Here is a 14,791-nt window from a genome sequence, read left to right on the forward strand (position 1 = left end):
GACCAGAGAAAAGGGAATGTTTATTACGGAGTCCTCAGGGTTTCACCGTATTCTATCTGTAACCGGGCAACAGGTAACAAAAAGCTTCATGTGCCAGTGAGACATCCACAGCTGACACTGTCACTGAGTCTTATTTTTACACAGTTAAATCACTTAACAACACATATCAAACGTGTACTGAATATACAGCCTCACGTTAGGTTCTGTAGGAAGTTGTAACCCTAACAAAAAAAGAAGATGAGAGCTCCCATTTGCCTTTCATTGCGTTAAAAAAAAAAAATTCCTTCTCTTAAGTGACTATCATTAGAGGACTAAAGCCTTTCTATGACCATGGCCAGTGTCCCTACTACAAGCCCAGGTTCAGGCTGGGAAGACGACAGTCAAGAGATCCCTTCCAACTAATAAAAATAAATGGGAAAAAAAAAAAAGAGATCCCTTCGGTCCACCCGGCATTGTGTCCAGGCCCTAGAAGGAATGAGCCGGCATCCGTGCTCCTTAGACACAGCAGGTCTTCACTGCCAGTCCTGATGCGAACGTGCAAGACTAGAGCAGTTCTCTGACCTTACCTGGATGCAGAGAAAGTACCTAGAGGGCTTGTGCCACAGGGAACCCTCCCAACCCCCAACCCCAGGCACCATGGTGAGATGCACCTGACCACTCCAGACCCTCCTTTCAAGACTTACACTTCTCCTGCTCCCACAAGTTTTTTCTTTGCCCTCAGGACATTTTTTTGGCCTTTCTCTTCTCCCACTTTACACATAAACAGATACTGGACTCTCCCATTCCCTTAACAACATTATCGTTTGTCTTGAGTCATCTATTCTTTCTCTGCCCTCACCCTCTATCTTCAAATTAAGTTTCAAAGAGAAAACTTTTGGATGAAGAGTTTTCAGCAAGATGTACTGAATTTCTAGCTCCAGGTGATTTTTAAACTTCTAGACAGCATCTGGTTAGTCTGGTAGAGATGAGATCCACTGGGTCTTCTGGAAAAAGTTCTGACCTCTGTCAGTCACACAGGCTAATAAGCCAGTGGTCCTCAAACTACAGTACATGTAGGATGTGAAGTATAAGTGAAGTGTTAGTTGCGCAGTCATGTCTGACTCTTTGCAACCCCATGGACTATAGTCCACAAGGCTCCTCTGTCCATGAGGTTCTCCAGGCAAGAATACTGGAGTGGGTAGCCATTCCCTTCTCCAGGGGATCTTCCCGACCCAGGGATCGAACCTGTGTCTCCCATATTGCAGGCAGATTCTTTACTGTCTGAGCTACCAGGGAAGCCCCCACACAGGATAACTGCCACTGTTTTATCTGGCAATCCTGCGCAGGAGTCAGACGAGCTTAGTATCAGACTCCATGGATCCACAACATATCCTGAATCAACAGGTCTGAGGTAGGCGCAGGGTTCTATAGTATGAAACATTATAAATGTGGTTGAAAAATGTTTCCATAAATTTTTTTTGAAAATCCTCCTTCTAAAAGGTAGAGACTAATCCCCTCCAATTGAGTGTGCTTTGAAGCTAGTGACCTGCTTCTAATGAACTGTGTGACGGAAATCGTGACTTCTGTGTATGTGAGATTTCTGAGATTAGGCATGAAAGATACTGTAGGCTTCTTGTGTTTCCCCCAGGTCACTCAGCTGGGGAAAACCAACAGAGCAAGCAGACAGACTGTGTGGCCATCAGATAACCCTATGGCAAGGTCCATGTGTCAGGAAAGGACGGCCACTTGCCAACAGCCCTGCGTGTGAGTCATCCTCTAACAACTCAGCTAAGCTGCTCTCAAATTCCTCTCCCAAGACCCTGCATGATACAGTTAACTGTCAGTTGTTATAAGCTACAAAGCTTTGGGATAATTTGCTACACAGCAATAGATAAAATGATTCTGATGCAGGTGCTCTGAATACCACATTTTGTCAAATTATTGGACTGAGCCAATGAAAGGAATCCTAAATCATACCTGAAACAAATATGCTGTGGTTCTAACAATAGGCTGTTGGATGGATGATTCCTTCTTTATATGTAAGAAAATTATACTTAAGAAAAGGTCCCCAAATTAGTCTCAGGGTAAAATTTCCAAGTGCCCAAAAAGGAAGCAAAGAAGGGAGGGAAGGAAGAAAGGAAGAGACGAAGGAGGACAGGCCAAGGAAAAGCAGTGCAGGAGACAGGTGCAAGCAGCCGCCAGGGCCCCGCCGGTCAGTGGCTTCCTACCGGGGGCAGCCTCTGCTTCGACTGCTGTCGCCTCTTCAGCTGTGGCCTCTTCTACCTTCACCAGAGGTGTTCTGCCCTTAAGTGAGGGCTCACTGGAAACTTTCTGAGGCTCCTTCTCAGGGTCTTTTCTCTCAGGTTCCACTCTGACTTCTCTCTTGACAGGGCGGATGTTGCCGGGGGAAGGGGGCCGGACCTGAGCAGGGGCAGCTTTGACTGGTCCAGGAGGCGTGGAGGGTGCTGGTCTGGGGGTGCCGGGCAGATGGGGAAAGGACTTGGATGGGAGCCTGGGCAACAGACAAAGAGAAGAGGGAACGTGAGAACAGGCTCGCCAGAACCCACCTTTCTCCACATCTCTACCATGTAATAGTCTTGGAATACCAACACCAAGAGAAATGAAGGTATTTAGCTGTGTGACCATGTCTCTTACATGGCAAACACAGGAGTATTTGCTTTAGAGGCTCATTCCAGGTTTCTTTTTTCTTTCCTCTGAGGAAAAATGTTACTCCCTAAGAGAAAGAAGGCTAAACAGTGTGGGGAGAACAGTTTCTTTTCAGAGGACAGACACTAGTTATCCAACATGGAACAACACTGCCAGGCTCTTATATTTCACTTACCAAAGTCGGGAGGAAGCTGATGATCTGGCTTTGGGATGAGATGGAGACAGAGACCTTTGGCTACCGGATGTGAGGTGGAAGGGTACATTCTCTCTCTCCCTCTCTCTTTTATAGCCCTAAGCTCAGAAAAACACAATAATTAGATTTTTCCACAAGTGGGACAATCACATTCATAGTATTCAACAGTGAAGCTGTAATCCACTGAATGACTTGGAAAATTTCCAGCCTTTGCCATGTATATCCATTCCACCCCAACAAAAGGCCTTTATTAGGTTAAAACTGAACCTTATAATTGAATCAACAAAATCTGACACTAATAAGAAGGTTCTGGGAGTGTGATCTGGATGTGTATTTGTAAAAAAACAAAGCAAAAACACACTTTTAGAAAGAACCTATGCTTTCCATCTAAAACTGCCTGGTCCAAAATCAGTCTGGCTTAGCCCACACAAGTGTCAAAATAAAGGTCACTTCCAGCTTATTCTCCCTACCTTTGTCTCTTTTAATTCTTTAGCATTTTTCTTTTTTTCACCTTGGAACACACTACCGCTCAGTCTTTTTTTTTTTTTAATTTTCATGTCTGCTACATCAGACATTAATTTTTCTTTATATTAATGTTATACAAACAAGTCTATCCTTACCTAGTGCCCTCTTGCCCTTGAAGGAAAAGTCAGACTCAAGGTGAAGAATTTTAGCTATTTTTGGCCTTCTTCATTAGGGATGAAATGGGAATCTGACAGTGGGCTGAAATATGAGTCCTCCTCTGACTGAATACTAGGAATTAGCCAGAGAAATGACACCTTTCCTAGGCTGAAATGGGCAAAAGGAAACCCAGAAGTGTTCTGATAAAGTCAACCAAGACAAAAACCAAACAAGGAACACGGCAGGAGACTCATTCCAAGTGTCTAAAACAGCTGACAGTGTCCTGCGAGGGCAATGAATGCTTGCTGGAGACACCTGTGTGGGTGTCTAGCAGTCCCTCACTCAGTGGGATCCTTGCAGGAACTCAGACTGAGGGTGTTAGGGAAGAGACAGAACATCATCTAGCTTCAGGGTACATTCTTTTTTCTCCTTCCTGCCTGGCTTAAGCATCACCTACCTTCTCCATGCCCCCGCCACCGCCCCCCTGCCCCTCAACTTGTTCCCTTCAGCATTTCTTCTAACTGCTTCTCTTTTCCTTAGTAGCATCCTAACTGATGGCCTGGACTATAGGTGGGGGAAAACAGCTCAATGTCAAATAATACTCAACGGTTCCCCAGAATTTCTAAATAAAACAAATGAAGGATGGGGCAGGAAAGAGCTTCACAGGGCATGTGCCCCCTCTGTATCACTTGCAGCTGCATGACTGCTTTCTGTCCCCATCTCTGGTACCAGAAGGCAGGAGGCAGAGTCTCGGAGAACAGCTGCAGTCCTTGGGGAGCTGAAGCAGCAGCCACCATATGGAGCCCTCTTTGCAAGTGTACAGGGTGGCAGTTATGCTTCCCTTCCCAAGGGAGCTTGGGGTTAAGTAGTTGAATTGCTTTTCTCTTTCTCAAAACATTTTAATGTGGTTAAAGTCACAAATGTCTTCCAAATGTCTTTCTGTTGGTCTTAGACTCAATCACTTATTTGAGTTCCACACATGTGAAGGTGCTCCTAATTCTTATCCTGATCTGAGTTAATAGCCAGTGGTTTGTATAATAATCTTTCCTGTTAACACTTTCCACAAGACTAAGGTGGAAACACACACACACACAGCAAGCTGCCCATGTCAATGGTCTGGACAATTTACCAGCAGGACAAAGACTTTAATTTTACAGTTAGAGTTAGGTTTAGAATACAAATAACCTACAAGAGAGACAATATAAACAGATATTCCAAGGTAGCACTGTACAAAAGAATTGGGGTGATAGTAATATTCTGCATCTACACTGAATAAAATGGTAGCTACTAGCCACATTTGGCTATTTGAATTTGGACCTAAATTAATTAAAATTTAATGTTAACTTCAGTCTCATAAATGTATTTCAAGTGCTCAAGAGCAGTCAGTTGAATTTAGATAAACCAAATAAAATTTAAAAGAAAATTAGCAAAACAATACCATTTACAACATCATCAAAAAAAGAATATGTAGCAATAAACTGAACCTAGGACATGGGAGATGTCTATGGTAAAAACTAGAAGGAACTGCTGAAAGAAATTAAAGAAGATGCAACTAAATGGGAAAATCTCTTATGTTCATAGGCTGGAAGACTCGTTATTGCTAATATATCACTATTACCCAAAGCAATCTATAGAATCAATATACTCTCTATCAAAAGGCCACATCATTTTTTTTTTTTTGGCAGAAATAGAAAACTCCATCCTAAATTCATGTAGAATCTCAAGGGACCCTGAATAGACAAAACAGTCAAAAAAAGAACAAAGTTGGAAGTCACACTTTCTGGTTTTAGAACATATTACAAAGCAATGATAATCAAAACAATATGGTACTGGCATAAAAACAGACTTACAGACCAATGGGACAGAATAGACCACCAAAAATAAACCCTTGAGTATATGGTCAAAGAAGCCTTGACAAAGGTGCCAAGACCATGTAATGGGGAAAAGATAGCCTATTCAACAAACAGTGCTGGGAAAACTACATATCAACATGCAAAACAATGTAGTTGAAACCTTACCTTACACCACATACCTTATACCATATATAAAAATGAACTCAAAATGCTTAGAAAACCTAAATGCTAAGACTTCAAACTATAAAATTCCCAGAAAAAAAAAAAAGTGGGGAGAGTCCTAATATTGGATTTGGTAATAATTTCTTGGATAGGACACCAAAAGCACATGCAACAACAACAAAAAAATAGAAAAATGGGACTATAAACTTAAAACCTGCATCAAAGAAAACAATCAACAGAGTAAGAAGGCAACCTAAAGAATGAGAGGAAATATTTGCAAATCATATATCTGATAAGGAATATCCATAATATATAAAAACTCCAATAAAAATTAAAAAGATTAAAAAACTAAAGATTAAAAATATGGGCAAGGGACTTGATTGGAGTTTTCGCCAAAGACAATATACAGATGGCCAACAAGCATATAGAAAGATGCTCAATATCACTGACTATTAGAGAAATGCAAATCAAAACCATAATGAGATCATCTCACACTCCTTAGGCTACTGTTTAAAAAACAAAACAAATATTGCTGATGATGTGAAAAAGTGGAAGATCTTGTACCTTGTTGGTTACAATGTAAATAAATGGTATTGTCACTATGAAAAACAGTATAGCAGTTACTTAAACAATTAAAAATAAAATTACCATAATATCCAACAATCAGGTACATATTCAAAAGAACCGAAGGCAGGATCTCAAAGAGATATCTGCATACCCATGTTCATAGCCATGCTGTTCACAATATCCAAAAGGAAGAAGCAACTCAAATGTCCATCAACAGGTGAACAGATTAACTAAATGTGGTGTGTCAACACATATGTGTGTGCATGCACATACACAATGGAGTGTTACTAGTCTTGAAAAGAATGAAAATCCTGTCACATGCTACAACATGGAAGGACAGACTTAAGGATATTATGCTAAGTGCAAGTAGTCAGTCACAAAAGACAAATGCAGTATGGTTTCATTCATGTGAGGTATCTAGTATAATCAAATTCATAGGGGCAGAAAGTAAAATGGTGCTTACCAGGAGCTGAGGGCTAAGGAAATCGAAAGTTATTGCTTAGTGGGTACAGTTTCAGTTTTGCAAGATTTAAAAAGTTCTGGAGATTGGTTGCAAAACGAGGCAAATATACTTAACACTTCTGAACTGTGCACTTAAAAACAGTTGAGAAGGTAAATTTTGGTTTTTTGTCACAATTAAAAATTGTTTAAAAGATAAATTTCAAATTTGATCTGTCAGTCTCATTAGTCACATTTTCAAGTGCTTGGTTGACTTCTGCAGTGCAGCTCTGGAATATAAATTATGTGAGTCGTTTTCTGACAGTAAGTATTTGCCTAAATATTTAATTGTAAAGAAATGAAAAGGCAGCCAATAGATCAAATACAGAAAGAAAGAGGCACGGAAAAGACAAAAGAAAACCGGTGAGAAAACACAGGGTGTGGATCAAGTGATGACAAATCCCTCTCATTTAATCTGTTGGAGGATCGGCTCTCACACTTCCCTCCTGGTGTGTTAATTTCCTTTTAGTCTCTAACAAGATATTTTTCCTTTGGTAAACACTTTTCCCTACCCAGTAAGTATCCAGTGTTCAGGGCCAAAGCTCTTCTGCTTGACTATTGCTATTTAGCCACAGCTAGGCTTTCTGAAGCACCAACATGCTAATGATGGTAAACTTCCCAGACTTCAAAGGTAGTTTCACTTCTGGCTTCAAGGGCTGGAGGTTTGACTCAATCATGAATTAAATGTTGATTCCTGAAAGCTTGAGGGGCATGAAAGAAAACTGTCTATAGGCAAAGCCATCAACCTCTCACAACTCTTGAATTATCCTCAAAGGTCTAAGCAAAATCCTTTTAAGTGTCCATCAGCTTTATACATTTGAACTGCTCTGGGAAGTTAAGATTGAAAAAAGCATTGTTCCAGCCTTTCATGGGTCATTCTACTACCATGACAGAGGGGCAATGAGATCTCCTGGTACTGGGGGGTCCTTTAACACTAAAATACAAATGTCTACATCTTTCAACAAGTGCCAAATAATACACGGCTTAAAGAAAAAGAAATATTCCTGGAGATATACAAGTGACTTCATTGCATTTACAGCATGGTGAAAATTGAGGTTAGTCCAGCCACCCTGCCAGTAACAACAAGTACAAATTATATTCTTCACTTGCAAAATGTGACTCTCTAAACAGAGCCCAACAGCCTTTCAAGAATTACTTAGCAGGTAATTAGTGTTTTCAAAATACTTTGTCACTCTATTTTAAGATCTGGGCCTTGACACGGATTAGCTAAACAGACAAAAAGTCTTTATCTTGCTTTTTAGTGAACCGCATTTAGACTGCAGCCAGCTTCTGGATATGGTTGGAATCAAATGCAAAGGCAGCAGTCCAGGCCCACTTCTCCTTCAAAGCTTTTCTTACTTTCACACATAAAGTATGCTGGTATTGCACTGATGTGTTTGGAAGCACTCAGATGCAGTCCAGCCACTCAGACATGCTTGGACAAAGAGCGGTTTTCATCTTCAAATTTAGATTTTCTGTGGGAGTAGAATCCCCAAGTGGGAACGAAGTGCAGGGGCAGGATCACTCAGCCAGGCAGACGCAAGACTGGCGGGGTGGACGCGATGATGGAGGTCGGCATGGCCGGCTCTGACATCCGCGCCGCCCCTCGGGGCGCTGTCCGCTCTGCCCCAGGACAGCACGGACTCACCGGCCTTGCTTCCCAAGAACTACTCACCGCTGCGCCGTGAACAGTCCTCCTTCGCGCGGAGCCCTCGGGTGGTGTTACAAAGAATTTTGGTCGCTCCTGTGGGTTTCTAGAGTGTGCGGCTCTGTAGGGCGTGATGTTGATGGGGCTGCAAGATGCTGAACGAGGACAATTGGGGGTAACTAGGGTGCAGGTGATTGTTTTACACACAAGAGTGCCAGAGGAGCAGTTGAAGGAAAGCCAAAAGCAGGATCGGGACAAGGAGCAGAGATAGAGAGAAAAGTGGGGAGAAGCGTTATTACCTACAGGCCTCCAGAACCATCACGCTCAATTCTCCTCACGGTCCTATGTCCAAAAGGAGGGCACGTCCAAGTGAAAAATCAGGAATATATAAACTATTTGGCTACTGAAATACTTTAACTAAAGAGATAGACGTCAGCCAGACAGAAAGCAATGGCCTTATATTCCTATAAACAGATGGTTCTGGTAAAATGCTATATTAGCGACAGATAATTTTAAGATGAGGATTGTTTATAATCAGATTTTTCCTAATTAGCTTTCAGATGGAACAAAAGGTGGAAAGACAGCAAGTGAGCAAGCAGGCAAGCAAGATATATTGCAGCTATTCTGGGAGTAAAATTCAGCAGCCAGTGGGGAAAAAAAGCAACTGAATTTTTAAAATGTTAAATGACCAAGTCTCATCAGGTGTTAAGACTTGCTACAAGAATAACTAATAATTTCCAGAAAAAAAATTCTGTAAATGTTTTATCTACTTAAAGGCAAATCAAATGCATGCTTTTGGGTTTTTTCCCAAAAGCCAAGGCATCGGATGGTTCATAACAAGCAGAGGAACGTATAGGGAAATGGGATGTCATCATTTAAAACGGTGAAGAGAACATTAATATGTTAGAATTGCCAAAAATAAAGTTGAATCGTGAACAGCTGTTATAATCATGAATAACTTATAGTTTTACTTAAGATGAGATTTTTGTTTTGTGAAAACCACATACTTTCTGACCTTACTTTCAAAGGAACATTGTCATTAATCAAGTGGTTGATTCTGAGTAACAATGGGGTTAAAGAAATTCACAGAACACTACATAGGTATCAGACATATGGGTCCTAATGATCCAAGGTTCATTTTCATATTTCATCCAGAAATCTCATTTTCTAGGGAAATAAGACAAACATGACTACTGAAAGAAATACTATGTGTCTGGACCATGTTATGACTTTACCCAACCCTCGCCATTGTAGCAACTCTTTAAAGAAACTATTACATCAACTGAATATAATAGTATTAAGTTAATAAATTCAAAACTCAAAAGTTCATAAGACAAATTCAAAGTAATCTTAATTTCAGAATTATGGTTAAAAATATGTTATTTTGGTTTACTCTATAGACAGAAAGTCCATCAGATTGCATCTTCACCCTTGTGTTCTCTTTCATTAAATGCCTTGCAGTATCTTGTGGTTATCACCGAATGGTCAAGGCAGTGGATCGCCTGGAAACGGCACTCTTTTCCCATCATCTGAAAACAGAACTCTTATTTCTTGGATAAGCTGAAACACTTTGCATTCCCTCAGTTCTCCTCAAAAGATATATGTCTTACTTGCAAACTGACATAAAGCTCTGCTTCAGACCTTAATGGTGAAGGAAGTTTCCTTTATGTTGTGAAGGAGACCCTCTCGTCGTTTGGCTTACTGTGACCACAGGCAAAGCGATTTGAAAACTTATCCTTTTCTTAAGTGCCACAACAAAGCACTTGTCCTTCCCAGACAAGGAAAGAGTTCATTAATGCAAACCCCTTCCAATCCAATCCAATGCCTTTAAAGATGAACATCCTAGCACAAGGCACTTGTGTTGGATTAATGAGCAAGAGAGGTACACACAGCCCAGGGCACAGCCAGAGGTCATTAAGCGCTCAACGATCAAGCAACCCTAGAAGACAGCCTTTCTCTGAGGCCATGGATCTGACACTGAAAACGGAATGAAGCCCAGAAGTATGATTTCTTTTTCCTCTAGTGGGAAGTAATAATTTCAGGGGGTATCTATGGAACATTTCCTGAGACCATCATGGCTGTAAACTGATCTCATCATGTCTTTGGTTCATTGTTTATTACAGTGCTGAGTGAATATGAAGGAAAGGAAGAAACCTACCTGATTTAGTCTATACAAAAATCCTCGAATTTAATTGTTCAAGAAATATTGTCTGGTTAATTCTAAGGAGACTACATTTCATGGAATTCATTGCTGTTCTTAACAGCAACTACTTAAAAACCTGAAACCTTTAAATCAATAGTTCTAATGATCTTGCCTTTCTGAAGGAAAAAGAAGAGTGATATTTGTTTTTTTCTCCATAGAGGGCCCTCCATATCCCAAAGTAGTCTTATTAAATATAAAGTTTCTTTTATGGAAATGTCTTTGAGCAAGTCTTCCACAATATCTGTATTTCTTTCTACTCTTGGTAGCAAGTATGCATTAATTTAACTCATTTGGTATTTTCTGTTTGAAATAATGGCTGCAGAGGAAAGATAATGCAGTTCACGTGGTTGTTGTGCAGCAGAGAGAATGGCAGAACATTATAGTAGAATAATAACATTTATGAAGTGCTTACTATGTGCAGGTCCTATCCTAAGCTTCTTTTTGCTTATGTTAATTCACTTAATCCTGAGCTCCAATAATCACATGTATCTTAAATGTATTTTTAAAAAATGGGCAAGGAAAAATCAACCCAAAGCAGTGGTCACAAATGAAACATATGTGACTGCTTTCCAATTTTCAACTGCTCTTATTACTTGTTCTGGGAATTTACAATCACCGGACACCCTAGGGGTGAGGGTGGCTGTTTTGATCTGCTATTATAACCCTGGCTCTAGATGTAGGTCATCCTCTTGCCAATGGCAATTGGATATAAGGTGAACTGAAGGAATGACATTAAAAATAGGAAGACAAGAAAAAAAAAATCAAGGAGAGGAGCTGGAAAAATAAAAGTTGATGGGAAAAGTGTTTTTGACAAGATAAATGTGAGAGACATTAAAACAAATAATTTCAAACCGAAAATTTTAAACACCAGTTTGGGTTCATTAAATATAAGCTGTATCAATGCAATAATAGGTAACAATGATCTAAGGAATGTATTAATAAAACAAACAAGTAAAGGCTATGTATGGCATTGCTTCACATTAAAATAAATGACAAAAATGTATCAGTTTGTGAAAAGAAGGATGTAAAAGTTGCAAACAAGAGCCAGTTAGCAGATTAAAAAGCACCTTGATTGAGCATAACGATGTCGGAAGGTGGAAAGATGGGCAAGTCAAATGGGTGGAAAATGAGGAAATGGTGTTGGAAGAGACTAGAGGAACAGTGAAAGAATTGACAAAAGTTAGTGATGACAGAAATAGCAAAGGAAGACAGTTATATTTTTTAGCTGTGAGGCAGTCCTTTAGTATGAAGCAACACACAGTGGAGGTTCAGAAGCACAAGAGACAGACTATTTGGAGCCTATAAAACATGACTGAAAAGCAGTTTCAAAGGTTCTTCAATTAGCTGGACATAAAGAAAAGCTTTCATGACTTGTATGTAAGTACAACACAACGGGCATAAAAATAAATTATCTTGTACTTTTTCCTCCAGAAAAATCTCAGATGCAATGTGACAGCTGACAGAAGAGTTGCTTTACAGAAAACACAGATCGCTGTGGTCCAGCTAGTTGAGTGCATGATGGTACACACAGCTTCACAAGCGTGCCAAGGACAGAAGCACATCTAAGATCTAGTCCACCTCAGCGGCTCTGGTGCAAGTCACTGACTGTCAAGCTCTTGCTTTCCACAGGAAGGTGGTGGGAATGCCTATACTTGCTTTCTTGACTGCCTCCCAGGGGTACTGTGAGAAGTCAAGTTGATGCTAGCTCCCTGGGCACTATAGATGAAAGACATCATAAAACTACCAAGAGTTATTATTAAAAAAAAAAAAGAGGGTTAGTTAACATGAAGAGGCTTGCAAAGGCAAAGCCTTTTTTTTTTTTTTTTTGGCAAAGCCTTTTTAAAGGGAGCTTTATGAGGAGGCAATGCAGTTTCCTACATACCAAAGATGAGGGCTGGTCACATGGATATTTGGGAAAACCTACGTCAACTCACTGTGAGGAGACACTGCCAAAAGCCTAATATGTATGTTTCTTTCCAGCTAGGTGTAGACTATATGAACTTCTCATTAAACCAATTAGCTCATTCAGGCATGTTTTACATTTTTAAAAAGTAGAGGAGTTATAACTAATTATAATAACTAGTACTTGGCACATTTTACATATTTTCAAAGTAATGTTACAACTAAGAACACTGTAATTAGCCTTCTCCACAACTCTTAGAGTTTTGAAAGGGTACTATTCCTCGATTACATATAAAAGCCCGGCCCAGGGAGGATAAGTGGCTAGCCCACGGCCACATTTATGAAACACTATGCTTAAACAGGCTTGTGCTTTGATATTATCCCCAAGTCCACAAAATAGTATTCAATCTTAAATTATTTCTACCTTTGATCATCTGCTCAGATGCGAAGGCAGAAAGGAAGGGAAAGGGATAGGATTTTCTAGTAACAGTTAGGAACTGACAGAAGCCTCTGGAGCCACCAGATCACAGGGAGGGACATCCTTTGTCTGCCTGGCATCTGGTGTCCAGATAAGATGCTAAGATGGAAGCGCAGAGGAACAACGCCAGGGGCATGAAACCAACGCCAGCACACATATTTCCCCCGCCATCCCACCAGGAGAAAGAGAAGCACGCAATGGGAAGAACTGAGATGTGATCAGATGCAAATGGGGCGGCTCAGAGAGGGCTTCGAAAGGAGGGCTTTACCTCACTGAGGAAGGTGCACCTGGACAGTTTTACCTGCGTCTCCAGACAAGGCAGCTGCGCTTTTACTCCTGGCCAGGAACGCGTGTGTGGGCGTCAGCAGTCTGTTAACCACGCTGCTCTCCCACGGGCTGAGCTGCAGGCGGCGAGCTAAACGTCACCACATAAGCGAGATGTTAGAAGCGTTCTTCCAGGGGCGAGGCGGGTGCAGGGCATGACCCTTTTCACTTCCCAGGCCTCGGAGAGAAACCTCGACAGAGATCAGGCTGTCCGGGGAGGAAGGTGGTGCAGAGCTGGGGCAGGAGGGACTCTGCTCAGAGGAGCGGCTATTCCATACGGTTGGCTCCCTTCAAGGTGTTAAGTCTGTGGCAGGCTCTATATTAGGTTTGTGGACATGGCTTTTGCTAACCACCTGCCTATGGAGTCAACAGGTAACAAAACAGAAGAACCATTTCAAGCGGGTTTGGCGTGTTTCTCTGAGTCCGTTGAACCAAGCTGCCCTCATTGGGATGGGCAGTGGGACTAAGGCATACACCTCAGCCAAAGGGCATCCTAAGTATCCTGCATGTCAAGTTCAACACAGGCTTGGGCAGCTTAATGCGAGACTGGAAATACGTAAGTAAAGATAGAAAGGGTCTCCATTAGATTTTGCTACATCTCCATGAACTGCTACGTGGGTAACTGGGAGGGGCGGAATTAGATATCATAAAATGAAAGAGGACTCCTGTAAAGTTCTGCATAGAACTGTTGTCTTCTCCATTCAGAAAGCAGGTTCTTTCAGGTCCCTGGTTTGGCAAGAACATAAAACTTTTGATGGAGGATAAGGATAAAGCTGAACATAAAATTAAGGTAGAAAAGTCAAAATTCAGTATAACCATAATGTTGGAAATTACTAGTGGGTGTATGAAGAATCCAGAAAATAAATTTAAAATGATACAATGCAGTACAGTCCCAAATTGTACTGGGGCTTCACAAGACTACTGTTAGGAAATGCAAGCTAATTACAAATAAATTACTTTGCTTATGCTATTAGCTTCCAGTAATGGTCTATGAAAATACAGAAGCTACTTTCCAAAGATATCAGGAAAGAAGCTTGCAAAATCCTACAAATATCACTAAAATAAAGTGATCATATAGACTTGACCCTTAAACAACACAACTTCAACTGCACAGGTTCACTTATATGTGGATTCTCCCCCCTAAGTATACTGTTGGCCCTTGGTATCCATGGATGCAGAGCCTGCAGATGCAGAGGACTCACTATGGAGCTCAAGCCCTTGAGGATCTTGGTGTCTGCAGCAATTCCTGGAACTAACCTCCCGTGGATACCAAGGGAGGACTGTATACTTTAGAACATACTCCCAAATCACTTATAAAAACCTTTAAAACTAAACCTGACAAGGCCACTCCGTTCTGCACCACAAACAGCAGGTGCAAGTCCTCTGGCCTCTGGAGCAACTATTCTTATAATAATTTTTTATATATATTATGTTTTAAAGAAATGACTTCTAACTTTCAGAAAATTAATTTTAGTTAATAGAAGCCATCCAGTGTTACAGGTTGTTAAAGAAAATATCTGCTATTTCAAAGGGAGGTACCAACCTCCAATAAGTACCTTAATTACCTGACTTTAAAAGAGTAGCCATTTTGATCAGGCACTGGTGTATTTAAGAATTAGTGAATAGTTTATTAGATTTTCTTGGTTTTGGGGGGAGAGTCTTCATGGTGAAATTAAACCTTATCTGTTGATATGAA

General features: G+C 40.8%; 1 protein-coding gene across 7 annotated transcripts in view; it reads right to left on the minus strand.

The window, feature by feature from the left end:
• MAP7 (microtubule associated protein 7) overlaps positions 1-14,791 on the minus strand; it is a 171,603-nt gene that overhangs the window by 13,140 nt on the left and 143,672 nt on the right. For 4 of the 7 annotated variants that reach the window (XM_043456977.1, XM_043456978.1, XM_043456975.1 and 1 more), the window contains 4 exons: positions 13,073-13,186; positions 8,216-8,367; positions 2,822-2,937; positions 2,208-2,491 (listed from right to left, as the gene is read on the minus strand). In XM_043456977.1, coding sequence (XP_043312912.1) covers positions 2,208-2,491; positions 2,822-2,937; positions 8,216-8,367; positions 13,073-13,186 — 666 coding nt within the window. Of the gene's footprint in view, positions 1-2,207; positions 2,492-2,821; positions 2,938-8,215; positions 8,368-11,458; positions 11,487-13,072; positions 13,187-14,791 lie in introns of those variants that run through there. The other 3 variants (XM_043456980.1, XM_043456976.1, XM_043456981.1) reach the window with 2 other exon arrangements.

Source organism: Cervus canadensis, chromosome 33 (genome assembly GCF_019320065.1).
Source record: "Cervus canadensis isolate Bull #8, Minnesota chromosome 33, ASM1932006v1, whole genome shotgun sequence".
Taxonomy (NCBI): Eukaryota; Metazoa; Chordata; class Mammalia; order Artiodactyla; family Cervidae; genus Cervus; species Cervus canadensis.